This window comes from Melanerpes formicivorus, unplaced genomic scaffold (assembly GCF_026170545.1).
Source record: "Melanerpes formicivorus ecotype bairdi unplaced genomic scaffold, bMelFor1.0.p_v2 SCAF_5, whole genome shotgun sequence".
NCBI lineage: Eukaryota > Metazoa > Chordata > Aves > Piciformes > Picidae > Melanerpes > Melanerpes formicivorus.
Window position 1 is genome coordinate 14,077,801 of NW_027142357.1, and position 14,293 is coordinate 14,092,093.

General features: G+C 43.2%; 1 protein-coding gene across 2 annotated transcripts in view; it reads left to right on the forward strand.

The window, feature by feature from the left end:
* Positions 1–14,293, forward strand: part of PLEKHM3 (pleckstrin homology domain containing M3) — an 87,202-nt gene that overhangs the window by 1,455 nt on the left and 71,454 nt on the right. For both annotated transcript variants that reach the window (XM_068138323.1, XM_068138324.1), the window contains exon 2: positions 7,990–8,844. In XM_068138323.1, the coding sequence (XP_067994424.1) occupies positions 8,241–8,844 (604 nt within the window). In that variant the 5' untranslated portion in view covers positions 7,990–8,240. The remainder of the gene's footprint in view (positions 1–7,989; positions 8,845–14,293) is intronic.

Consider the following 14,293-nt stretch of genomic DNA (forward strand, 5'->3'; position numbering starts at 1 on the left):
TGTCTGTCCTAACTGAACTCTTTGGGTACCACAGCTAGAGCGAGGCCACAGTGGCAGATCAGGGCTACTCAGCTGAGTGACAGGCAGATTTGCATGTTTGGTATATTTTCTTCAGCTGTGTTATCATCTCAGGGAAGAAATGTGGGAGATGCTGTTTCTTACCCTTGACATAGGTAGTAAAGGATTCAGTTATTATATTGCAACTTACACTAGCTAGTGCTTCATCTAGAAAGGTGCCAAAGTATATTCTGAGTTTTGAGTCCTAGTTATAAGGAGAGGAATGTCTTGATCTGGCAACCCCCTTTCTGTGTGTCCTCTGATGCTTAAATACAGTAGCTTGATTTCCAACAGTCTCTGTAAATGAGTTATGGAAAAGCAACATCCCCAAGAATGTACCTTTAATTTCAGTTCAGCACTCACAAGGACAAACTAAGAGTATCTTAATTTCTGATCTCTTAAAAAAAAAAATTAAAAAATCAGTCTTTTAAGGGCTCTCTCTTTTCAGTGTAGTTCTAAGGAAGTGCAGAGTGAGGAAAATACTTGTAAACTTTAACTTTGCATTAACCAAAAATATTAATTAAAAAAAAAAGTTATATCTCACCTGGCACCCTAGCACGAAGTAAGATGGCTACATCCTGGCAGATAAAATTAGAAATATTAGACTGAGTCATGTCATTTGCTGTTTCTTAAATGTCCAGTTGAATCATGTTCCTCTAGTACTGGAGGGAGTTCATACTGCACCTCTGATACCCTGTTCCCTGACAGTCTCCATACTCTGTGCTGAACTCAGGAAGTAATAGGCTGGTTTGTGATGTCTGTCAGAGCAGGCAGTAGTTCTTGTAGCCAAGGGCAGCATGTAAAATGCAAGTTAAACAATGTTAGACAAAACTGTACACATAAAGCAAATGAACCCAAGCATAGAAATCATTCACCCTCCCTGGAGTTGTTATTTGAAATTACAGATACGTTTAAGACCACATATCAGCACCTCAGGCTAAATCACTGCACTGCTTCATAATCCATGTGAAATTTGTACCTGAATTGTGAGTTTGAGGTGTTTGAATCCAGATGATTTACATGAGTGGTGCTAGGACTCAGGAGTGCTTCTGTTCCCCTATGCCGGCCATTCTTCCCTGTGAGGTCAGCCAGCCAACAGCATGCACAAAGGGGTAGCCTGTATTTTAGTCCTGATGTAACCTATGAAGGTGCCCACATGCTGATAGGTTTGGCTCTCTTGCAGCCTGGGTTGTGTGTCACCATTAGCTATCTCCTCTGTGGTCAGTCTGCTTGGCTTTCTGTTCCTTTCCTTGCCCAGGATCCTTCTTCCTTTCTGGAGTCCCAGTCCAGCAACTGGGGTATGAGATGGTTACTCATCCATGGGAAGTGACAAAGGCCCTCATTACTTGGTGATACTCTCCCACCTGGATGGATGCTTGTCATATGGCTGCAAGGCAAAGGAGTCAGTGACAAAAATCTTGGGTGATCTGTACAGCTCACTGCTGGGTCCTCTGCACTCTGGACCTGCTTTGTTCTGGAATGGCAGGCTGTTTTGCACTTTTCAGCTTAGGGTTTCTTGCATTTTAATTACTGTTTCCAAAGTGCAGTTAAAATTAAAGCTAGTGTATACTATCATCACTGTTTATTATTCATTACTGTGTGCTCATCACTGGATGAGCTATTCTGTAGCTGTGATGTGTTAGTTCCCTGCACAGACAAGATGCCTGGGGAGCTTCCTTGTTAAAGGCACTGGGTCATAGCAGCAGCTGGGGAAAATCTATGCTTCACAGAGTAAGACTTGCTAAGGGTTTGGTTTCGTTTTCCCTCACAGAATATGACATTCTTCTCCCCTCTTGGTTTAACACTTTCTTCATTTAATCTTTTCTTGGTTGTCTTTTTGAGGGTTGTGTTGGGTGTGGGTGTTTTGGTTTTGTGTGGTTTGTTGGTTTTGGTTGTGGTTTTGTTTTGTGGTTGTTTGGTTGGTTGTTTTTTTGTTTGTTTGTTTGGTGGTTTTTTGGTTGCTTTTTTTTGTTGGTTTGGTTTTCTGAAGTTTGGAAGAGATCACTGCTTTCTTTTAGCTTGACTGTAATTAGGCATCAAGATAATTGCAACTGTTCCTGATCTTTGTCTCTCCCTGGGTCTGGCAGACAGAATATGGGAGCTCTTCTTCACTGAGAAATGTTGACAGTTGTTTTAATCCTTAAGGACAATGGGACTATAGCAAACAGGTGGGTTTGCAGCATGGAGATGATTATGCTTATATTCACAGTTATCCTTCATAGTGCCTGGCCTTACAGCCATGTGCTCCTGACCAGGCCTCTTTCTTCAGTTTTTGTGAGCTTTTCTTGAGTATTATCAGTGGTTTTGTGCAGGAATATCAGTCAGAATGTATTTCTGTAAGACACTTTAAAATCAGGATTGTCTGATAATTTTAAGCAATTAATTTCTCAGTTGTGTGTTGGGGAAAGAGGCTTTTGAAGAGGTGTTCTGAAAATGTGATCTAAAGACAACTGTTTGGACCGTGTTGAAACAAACATTGACTGTCATATGGTGACCTCTCTGAAACTATGATCCTTTGTTCCATATGAAAAGTTTCTTTCAGCTTTATCTTCTTTGTGAGGCATTATAAATTTCACCCAGATATTTAAATGATTAACAAGCCTATGTGCTGTGTTTCTCACTCAGTGTACACAGCAGTTATCACCTGGGGTTTTGGAATCACTTAGGGAGAAAGCTTGCCTTGTGCCAAGGGAACAAAATGCATCCGGGATACGAGAAAACATGGTAGATTGCCCAGTGACAGTGTCCTAGCTGATGTTCACTCCCTGCCGTCATCCCTTATGAAATTCACAGATTCACAGATTGCATTGGATTGGAGGGGACCCTCAAAGGTAATTTTGTCCAATTTACCTGCAGTGAGCAGGAACACTTCCAACTAGCTCAGGCTGCCCAAGGCCACATCAAGTCTGATCCTGAATGACTGCAGGGATGGGGCCTAAACCACATCCCTGGGCAACTTGTTCCCGTATTTTAGCACACTCATTGTGAAGAACTTCCTTCTTATGCCTAACCTAAACCAACATTGCTCCAATTTAAAACCATTGCCCCTAAATTACTTGTTATCAGATAGATACCTCTCCAAACTGAGTAGGAAAGGTAAGCAGGAGTGTAGCTTTCAGTTACTGCTAAGAGAACTAGTTACTTTTGTATCTGATTTATGCCATTGGAAGTGTAAATGTTTTGGACCAGAATTGCTCTTTGGTTACATACGATGGTCAACAGTACAGAGGACCTGACTGGGGGCATGTGCTGAGGCTTCAACCACAGTAGGTATGACACTCTGCTTTGATACAGTGAAAAGTAAGAGGGATTCTGGCTGAGAGAGAGATCTAGATGCCACTGGTCAGAACAGGATGGAGAATGTTTGCTGAGTAGGCTTTGCAGTCATAGAATGGTTTGAGTTGGAAGGGACCTTAAAAATAATTTAGTTCCCACCTTGCTGCCATGGGCAGGGAAACCTTCCACCAGAACAGGTTGCTCAAAGCCTCATCCAGCTTGGGGCATCCATGACCTCCCTGGGCAACCTATTCTAGTGTCTCGCCACCCTTACTGTAAAAAATTTCTTTCTAATATCCAGTCTAAATCTACTCTCCTCAAGCTTAAATCCATTCCTTCTTGTCTGATCACGATAAGCCCTTGTGAAAAGTCCCTTCCCAGCTTTCTTGTAGGCCCCCTTCAGGTACTGGAAGGCTGCTATAAGGTCTTCCCAGAGCCGCCTTTTCTCCAGGCTGAACACACCGCAGCAGGGGAATGCTGGCAAGAGGTCTCTCTGCAGTGCCTCTTAGTGTGTCACTACTGCCAGTTTTTCATTTTTTTTCTGCAAGCATTCTACTGGAGCTGTATACAGAAGTGTATAGGCAGTGAGAAAGATTGTTTGACAATCAGACATCTGTGGAGCCTCATTCTCTCTTCTATCCATTTGTGTTTGTCCACCTGACAAACACAGGTCAACCTCTTGATTAAGAGGTAGCACCTAAATATTCAGTTTCATGGGTTTTCAGAGATTCTGCATGCAGAGCCTGGTTTTCAGGGACAGTCATTGACCTAAGTTCATCCCATTTAGGGTGTGGGCAATGCTTGGCTAATGTGATCCACAGAACTAGTCGGAAATCCTTGTAGCTGCAAAGCTTGTAGACTGTGATTGTTCAAGGTACTACTGGAAGACATCTAGGTCACAGACAGAGGTTGCTCAAACTGACAGGCAGAAAAGCTCATTAGGTACTAGCTGCTCCAGCCATAGTGGATTGTATTCAAAGAGGCTGTACATCCATCTTCTCTTCAGATAATCTCTTGTTCAGATGGGGCTTGTCACAGCCTATAAACTGGATTATAGAGATCCAGGCCTGTAACATACAGAAATAAAGGTTCCTGCAGCCACTGGAATTTGCTCTGCTACCAAATTGTTACCCAATTGAAAGAACATCTCTTTCTGTTTTCCCTTTTGGCACCCCACAGTTGAAATGCAACACAAGGTACGCAGAGCTGAATCCCACAGCAGGTTCCAGGGTACTGAGAAGGGAATAGGATAAGCTTTCCAATGGCTGAGGCATCCCTACCCTCTGTTTGCATATTGGTAACTTTTAAAAGTTGCCTGTGGTCTTGAGGTAAAATTCTTAGAAACACCCAAATCTTTGCTTTGCCAGGAATTTGAGCCTGAGAGTCATTAGGAATCAACAGGACTTGGACACTTTTAACATTATTGCCCAACTTTTGCTGTCTTTTGGTGGCTGAGAACTCTTCTCATTTATGCATTTCCTTCTGAACACATTGCTTGTGAACATTGTTGATTGTTTATTTCTAATTCTCTCCCCAAACACAAGAGAAAAGGGGTAGTCCCTATTTATCTGTTGTGTATCACTCACTGTTTTATACATCTCTATTACCTGTGTAGTGAAGAGGAGGTCCCGGGAGCAACAAAACCAAAAAGACTACTTATCAAGTTGTGTGGTGCCTCCTATTCCTCTTTGCTTTCCCCCTCTGCTTCCCAGTGCTTTCAAATCCATCTCACACTAACCACTTGTGTGGCTAATTTAAAGAGCCCAATGTGGTGGCACTGGCCTCCTAGAAAGGATTAGGGGTTGAATTTTGCCTGCTTCTCCCTTAATAGGAGAGCAAAATTTGGCCTGTTTCCTTTCCAGTGTTGAACAACAGTTCAAGGACAGCATCTTTAAGAATGCTGCTGCTTTGTCACATCTAGTCAAAGTTACTTGTATGGTTCAAAAGAAAGAGAAGGAGAATAACTGGCAGATAGACAGGGTGGTGGCAAACCCTGTTTCATTAGGAAACCCAACTGAAAGGTGCTTCTCTTATATATACTTTTAAAGATGGAGCATATGTGATTGCAGAATCCCAGTGCTAGTGGCAATTACTGACATAAGTCTCTTTGATTTGAGAAGGTTCTTGATGGTGTAGGAGGAGATGAGCCTGCCACCATTAAGGTCACCCTTCAAACCATTATTGAACAGGTCAAACAGACTAGTTTGGAGGATACGAGTGCTGCAATTTGCGAACTGTGTGATGCAGGAGCCTGTCATCTTCTCATGACCTTGTGAATCAGCATCTTACTGGATATGAGGTCAGTTTGTGGTTTGTCATCACCACACGTGGCTGCATGACACTGGCTATCTCCAGTCTCACAGGTTCCAGAGAAACATGCAGCTGCATGAAGCCTCCAGCATTTAAAAATGAGCATATTAAATGTAAGTGTCATTTTTTTCCCCTTGCTTTCCCCCTTTCCTAATGATCTAAGAGAAACATTGCATCTGCTACCATTGAATGCTTCAGTGGGATATCACAAGCTCTTCTGACTCCAGTTCCTTGAGTGGGAGCAAGGCTTCATTCTCTGCCAGCCCTTGTGAAGTAGCATGTTTGAATGGGTCAGCCTGTAGCTTTCACTGTTGGTGTGTGATTATGCTGGTTTTGGTCAAGTGAATGCCAGTTGCAGTTTTGGAACTTCAAAGTATCTTTCTTGTGTTAAAGACATGACATAGGAGGATATAGTGTAAGTGAACAGGTTGCATTACATCACGTTCCTTAGCCTGTTCCTGGAGCTTCCAAGCTCTAAAGTGCCAGGGAGCACCACACAGTTCTGCAGTTACTAGCAGGATTGAGCTTCAAGTGTGAACTCCATGCTGCATGAAGCCAAGGATGCAGATGTGCCCAGGGTGACTTTATTTCCCATCGCCGTCAACTGCCACAGTTGTACAGCTTTACAAAGAGTCTGCTCTCATACTATTCTGGTTTGAAACAACTCCATTCCAGACTTGTTTTGTTCAACTCTCTGGTTCAATTTCTGGCTCTGCCTTCAGCATCTTATTCTGTGTTGGTTTTGAAAGTTATTTTCTTGGAGTGTGTTGGCAGAGATTGTGGTCTGAACTGTTGATCTGTTAGGAGGAAGGTGAGCTGCTGCCTTTGAACACAACTCGGTCACGGTTGGCCACAAACAAAGCAGGGATGGGAGGAAGCCAGTAGGTCATGGCAGAAGTTGGTTTGTGCTATAGGATTCTGTGCCACTTTCTTGGGGGGCTACTGGCCTCTTTTCTCCCTCTGGCTTGCAATAGGAAAGGGTGCCTATTAAATGACTTTGCTAGTAGAAGCTAGGCAAGTAGACTCTTCTGGATTAAAAAAAGAGAAACTTAAATAGAAGTATTATCTGTGTTTGATGCTGGTTAATAGATGTTTTTTCCTAATAGGTGTAAGTCTTCATGGATCCTGGTAGCACTTCAGCATCATTCGCAAGCTAATGAGCTGCTAATTATCAGCTCTACCCAGGCTAATTAGTTCTGTTAAGAACTCTAGGCACAGTTGTGAACTAATGTAGCTCTGCTGCTTCTAGGACTTGATGTGGTTTCTGACTTTGGGCTGTGTGTACAGACTCTAGGTACTGTGGTTTCTCCTACCAGCTGTGAGAGCTATTCTCCCCGTAGCATAAATCCCATCTCCAGCTCCCAGAGCTTGCACGCATTTGACCAATTTCCCCCATTTAGACATACTTGCCATGCACTCCCCTCAAGCATGGGGCATTGTGAATGGAGCTTCAAGAGGGAGAGGTCAGAAGGCAGCAGACTCCATGTGACAAAATTCAGCAATGAGTCACCCCCTTATTGCATTACAAAGTGTAGAACCCTCTCTTCCTCCTCACAGGTGTGAGCACAGGTGGGTAATCAAAGCTCTTAAACGGTTCTAGCCTTAAAACCCTTTGCTGTTCTGATTTTTTGCCCAGTGAGTCAACAGCTTGGATGTAAAGATCTGCAGATTTGTGATGGTGCAGGATATGGTATACGTGGTTTTGCTGCTAGGATGCATGATCATTCTGAGACTTAGGTTGTCACATGATTTCACTTAGGTTCCCAGTGATATTCTAGAGAGAAACTCTATGTGCAGCACTCTGCAACAGCCTAATAGCATTGATTTATTAGGTAAATACCATGGTACTGTTTATGCAGAGAAGTAGGCAAAGTAGCTGCTGTAAAACTCATGTTGGTGTGCAAAAATTTGGAGTGCAAGCAATCTGGGATAAGAATAAAAAATATTTCAGGTTAGTTGGCCTATTTTTCTAGCCCTTCATTTCTCAACCTTTTCTTACAGCCCCATGGAAACCTGTGCTAAGCATTCCCTAGGTGATTCCTTAGGCACTTGTGATGCTGGTCAGTACCACCTCTCTGGGAAGCTTTCTAAAGCTTGGATAATAAATAGCATCACTTTGGTTTTCCTTCATCCTGCTCTCTGCAGTTTCCAGTGCAAGAAGGGGTAATACACAGAGTTTGCAGATCGCAAACAACAGAAACCTCAGAAACAGAAATGGGTTCTTCATGCACACTAAAGTTAGTGTCAGATTGAGGAGAAAGTAAACTCAAGGGGAATGTGATTTAATTAAACATATTTATCTAGGAAAAGGCCCTTACTGACTTGATGTTTTGCTTTTCTGTACAGGTGCTCTCCATCACTATGAGCTTATGTCATAGAGGGACTGTAGCCCACTTGAGTGGATATTAAGTTTCCCATCTGAGGACAAGTTGATTTGATTGCTTTCTACCACTTAGGATCACGTTTGTTGAATGTATTTGCTCCACCACCTCAAGTTAATCGTGTGCCAAGGAGACGTGCAGAGCTGCTCTTTCTCTGGATATTGATGTGGTATATTAACACATTGTGACACTTCAGGCTCCCCAGCAGCGCAGGATATGGAGGCTCTCGAAGTTGACGACATTAGCCCTGCCTTGGAGGTGACTGAAGAGTTTTTCAATAGTTTTGATACTAAGCTTGAAAAGATTGTGCAGCCCTCCGAGGTGTATGGTGTACAGGAGGTCCCTGAACTGGTTGGGCATGAGGTATTTGATCAGATAACAGAGAGCAGGAATTTGAGGAACGTCGCCTCCTTAGCCAAAAGCAGCCTCCTCTGGGATCATTGCAAAAATGGCCTATTGGAAACCAAAGCTCAGACGGCATTCCCTGCCAAAGACCAGCGCGTGATGCAGAGGGGAACAGCTGCTGACAACATTGGTTGGGCAGGGGAAGGGGAGACAGCAGCTTTTAACATCTTCAATATCTGCCAGCGGAGAAGAGACAGGCCTCGCTCAGTGAACGACATCTTGGTGCAGAATGAGGAAGCCTCCACATTCAAGCCAGGACACCACAGATCACGCTCTGATATCAGCCATGTGAACTGGGGAGTGGTCTTCACAGGCACCTACCTGCAGCAGCCACCTGCACCTGGTGAGGACAACAACTGTGCTCTGCTCTCTTACCTGGCATTAACCAAGGGAAAGGACATCCAAGGAAACACAGGTTTGTGCTGGTGCTTTATTATTTCTGGTTTTAATATTTATCTTGAAAGAGAAGTGGCATCTTTTGGAAAGAAAACTCACAACACAACAAAACAAACAAAAAACAACCCCCCCAAAAAAATCAACTATGAAGTAGCTCTTAAGAGGATAGATATCATCATGACTTTGTTGTCTTTGATATAGCTCTGTTTGCCTGCTTAAGGATCTGTTTTTAAAGCAATCTTGATTTCTGTTCCTTTCATACTTTGAAAAACTAAGCTTGTTTTACTTTTTTCCTTCTGTTTTGTTCAGTTTGACACAGGTGAAAAATAATTTATGTATTTTTGATAATTTCCTTACCTGATTTTCCCAAACTAAAACTTTGAACGCTAAAGCTGTGAGGAGAATGGTGACTCCAAACAGGAGGTTTTCGCAGAAGTTAAAAAGCAGCCATTAAAAAGAGGGCATACAAAGCTTCCCTATGAGACCTGAAATCTCTGCTGTTTCTTTAGGAAATGCTGACTATTCAGTCCATAAACAATTAACAAAAACCCAAGCATGCACTTTATGCCTGTCAGTAATAAGGCATCTCTGCCAGCTTTGTATGGGGTTACAGGAAGTCTTGTTATCTGATTGAGGCAGGTGTCTGCAGTGAGACATCTGAAGTGATGTTTCAGCAAGTGATGCTTTCCCTGTCTCAAGCACTGCACTGGAAGAGGTTGTGCTCAGGGCTTTGTAACTGATGACCCAGTGTCTCCATCTCTATGATGTATTTTGCAGGTGCCAGAAGTGGACTGGGCACTTCTGGAAAAGCAATGCAGTTATTTGTAATCTTTCCTTAATTTAACAAAGGGATTTAGAAATCAAAAGGGTGTGAAGGAGTGCGTGCATGCATGTGGTAGGATGGCTCCAGTTATGAATAGGTAGCCTGAGTAGGGTTAAAACACACCTCTTGGGTTGGGTTTTCCAGGTAAGTCAGATATTTTGGAGCCTGAAAAGCAGATGCCTTATATTTGTAGATACATGCATATATAAGTGTGTGTATATATATATATTATATAGGTGTTATGTTATTGTGTTATGCTGTGATACAGATGTTGTATCCCAAAGAAGGATGCTCTGAGTTGACAAAGGCAAGTATACCTGCTGTTACTTTTGCTTAGGCAGATACATTGCTTCCTACAGAGTGAGGTCCTTGTTGTGTCCTTTCTGTGGAAGGGATGCAGAACAGGAGCACACCTGGAAGCCTAGAGATAGAGCTCTGAGTTTTCATCAGCCATATCGTTGGCATCTCATGGGTTTTACTTAACTCACAACACCTATATCTGCCTACAGAAACACCATTAATATGTACATATTAGAGGTCAGTTCATGTCCTGGTTTGGCCTCTTCTCTCCTCCTTCTCCCCTCTCCTAGCATCTGCACTTTTGTAAGTGGGTTGTCACCAGTGTTGTCCTCCTTCAACTGTGGCTCCCAGTTCAACTGTTCCACTTTTCTTAGACACAGCCTTTGTACCACCTTGCTTATCCACAGTCACAGCTGAAAAGAGAAAAGCAAAATCAAGACAGTAGTTGTTGCAGATATGTGTATCTGGGATGGGTCATTATTTTCCACAAAGGACCAAAAAAATATATTTTAAGATTGGCTAAAAGCTGCTGGAGTGGTTGAAGGGGTTAAAATTGCCACAGCCTGTGGAGGCATCCCTTTACAGGGCTTTAATACAGATTAGACTAACACATATGGGACCCTGAGAGCAAGTTCAGCCACTCCTGTCAGTCCTTAGTGTGGGACTTCCTGGTGGAGCCTGCAGAGGTCTCCCAGTCCTTCTAGGTTGTTCGCTTGCTACAGAGATCAACTCACAGTTTTTTGTCCTTATCTTCATAGTGTATTTATTACTATGAGCTTATCTCTTCCTGCTGCTTGCTTGTTTATAATACAAATAAAATGAAACAGGATCCTTCCCTGTGCTGTGAAAGAAAAGGATCTGTAAAGAAGCTGTGCCTTTTGAGGCAGAGTCTCCTTAGGTATGCTGGCAAAATAGCATGTGTTCTAGAAATGAGCACTGTGCTGGGGAGCAGCAGTATGTGGAGCTAACCAAGACAGAAGTTGTAAGCAAATCCAAGACAAGCTTTTGTATTTCTGAGCATGTGGCCTGGCAAACAAAGGGAGAATGCTGCTTCTGCGGTATCCAGCAAAAGCTTGCTTAGATGATTAAAACACAGCGTGTGAGCAGTTATCTTTGATAGTCATATGCATGTTTTCATTCAAACACAGCCACTCCCCAGAACATGAGAACTTTTTCTTGGTAGCTGTTTTCTTTGCCTGCCATGCCCATGAGCTTGGGGAGCTCCAGAGCTGTCATTGTACTGAGTACCTGCACACTGACAAACTCTCCTTATTGCAAAAGGCTGGCACCCTGTGCCCCTTCCCAGCAAGCAGCTATGAAGATGTCAGCCTCATTGATTTTGCACCACACTCTATCAGGAAACTGAGCCTATGGGGTATTGGCAGCACTGTGGCATGGCAAAACAGACGTGTCAGAGAAAGGCAACTGCCTTATTCTTCCCAACAGGACCAAATGTTACTGTGTCTGACTGAAGCTGGGATTTCACCTCCTTCTTTCAATTAATTGGTTTAAAAAATGCCTTCCCTCCCTCCCCCCTCCCTCCCTTCATTCTCTTCACTTGTTTTTACCTGTCTGGGAGCCTAGCCATCATTTGGGACACTTTTGATCTTGCATTCAGTTATGCAGGGCATATGTCAAACAAGGCTTGGGCCTCTCTTCATATAATTCTTGTACATATTACATACTTTCCTAGTGTGTTTTTGTAGAAGTAAGACTGTCTAAATATGTATTCATGAGGAACACACCACTAATTCACAGTCTGAGGACTAGGGGTGATTCTTGAGTTCTGAGGAGTCATTTTACAGTGCTGCATTCTCTGATTCTAGCAACCACACAGACTTTATGTAATTTTCTTTGTTTGCCAGATAGCCTCACCTTTGGCAGCAGTAGTGGTGGCTGGTACTAGCTCTGTGCCTGTGGTATTGGCTCATGCAGCATTTAGGTAGTGCTGAGCAGGTTTATGGTGGAGCGTCATCGTTTGCTGCTCTGGTCCTGCTGAGGGAGGAGTTGAAAAGACAGCTAGCTGGAAAGGGGAAGTGTGGCAAGTACTGGGGATACTGTAGAGGTGGCCATAGATCCAAAGAGGTGTGAAATGCTGGAAGTGTGACATGCAGCCTTCCGGTGTTGGCCAGGTAAAGCCAACTCTTTTGTCTGTGGTACATAGATGCTGCACAGCCAGTGCAGACCAATAGGCCATTAATTGCCACTGGGATGGCAGAACATTATAGGCCTGTGTGCAGAAGGTAATGTTACTACCATCTGAGAGGCAGATGTGTGAAAACAAGAGTTCTGCACCTTCTCTGGAGAGCAGAAAACCTCAAACTACTTGGAAAGAATCCCAAAGGTATTAAGGCAGTTGGAGAACTTCCCCTGTAGTGGCCAATTTATTTTCATCATTAAAAGGTAGTCAACAAACAAGTAGCTGTACTGTAGAGATCTGAGGAGCCAAAAGTGTTATTTAAAATAGAAAGCGAGTTGGATGCCTGAAGTCTCTAAGCACCAATGACTGTCTGCAAACCTAGCAAGAGATAATCTCTTCTCCCAGGAGATTACATGTTAGATACACCACCGCAGTAAGAGTGAGTAGGCACAAAGAGAGGTAAGGTGCTTTGCCCAAGATCAAGTGGGAATATAATTTGGAGAACCTGACTTCAAATTATCTGCTGGACGATAGTTCCCCACTAACCCCTTCAGCTAATTGGGGGAGTGCAGCACTTGTTCCTTGCAGGTTCACTCCTGTTTGCTATTTGGGTTTGGGCACTGGAGCTGGAAGAGCCATGAGGACGAGCAGCAGCAGTGGAAGGGGATAAGATGGTCAGTTGTGTGGAGGGAAATCTGACCTACTGCACTCCCTTGCCTGGGAGGCTGTGGAAGGGTGCAGTGATAAGAGAGGGGAGTGTGATGGGAGGTGATGGGAGTGGCCCACATACAGTGAATAAATTCACAGTGCAGGAGGATTATAGTAAGCAGCACCGATGAGTTTGGTTGTGAAGCTGTTCATGTTGGGAAGGTTGTTCTTTATGGAGATTTTTGTTCTGGAGTTACGGCACTCTGTAAAGCTAAAGAACAATTTTCATCTTCTGGGGCAGTACTGATTGCTTCCAGTGATGTTGTGATGGCTTTCACAACTGAATTTTCAGGTTAGTTGCTATCGTTCCCTTAGTGGTGTCAACTAACTCTCCTAATGTGAACTGACCCTGTTTTCATAGCATTGGCAGTCACTTTATACTCTGTCTTCCTTCTTTTTATAGCCAAATTAAGCCAATTTATATATAAAAAAATCAAATCCATCTTTATTTGGTATTCTTGCTTCTTTTGCACGGTGTCAGTATGCACGGGGTGCTGGTGCACAGCAAATGCTATGCGAGTATTAGACTTGCTGCAGGGGACCCAAAAAGATTGGATAGAGTGGCTGGGCAGCTGGGATCCTATGGACTTCAGCAGGTTCTTGGATGTTTCTCGTACAATACCTCACTTGAAGGGAAAGACATAAAGAATAACGTGTTCAATTTCTTTATACATCTGTTTAGACAGTTTGTTCAGTGAGGAGCTTGTTTTTGGTGAACAGGTAAGCCCATCTTGCTAGCAATACACAAATCCAAAAGTAAGGCTTTGCAGGTTCAACATTTTTAAAGCAGGTTCTGCTTTCCATAGGCCTAAAGAAAGATGAAGAAGAGTGCCTGTCCTTCTGGTGGGGTGAGATGCTGGGTTTTAATGCAAGCTGCTACCTAGTTACAAGTCCTGTCGCTGTAGTGGTGACTTGAAAAGAGGTGGCACTGGGAGAAGGCAGATTTGATTCCAAGATAACCATCTGCTGGAAATTTGTGGGTAAATACTAGTGCCATTATTTCAGGACCAAGTGGAATCAGAAGTACTTGCTTGAGAAATATACCTACAGAGCCATATGGGAAAATTGATGGGAAGACGGTAGTTTTAAGTAGGAGAGAAATGGACATTGTGGATCTGAGTCACACTGGTAGAGGCACAGTTTATCCTTAATCTAGCAAATTCCACCAAGCAGGTGACTAGCCTATTTTAGGTGTCAAAGGTTGCTTCTAAGTTCTATGGAAATCAGAGAGGAGGACTACTAACAAAAACTCTGTAACTTTATCTCTTACTAAAGAATTCCAAGAGGAGTGCTACCTCAAATGGCAAACCCCTCAGGAAGTAGGCATCTCTGCTTCTTTTCTTCTCCAAGTTACTTGGTATTACTGTCATCAGAAATGCTTGTGATGGAAAACGAGGCAAGTTCTTCTGCCATACCAACACAGATGCAAATACAGTCAGTTGTTCAGGACCATATATCTTATGGATGTGCAGAGACATTTGGGTCCCCTCTGCTGTG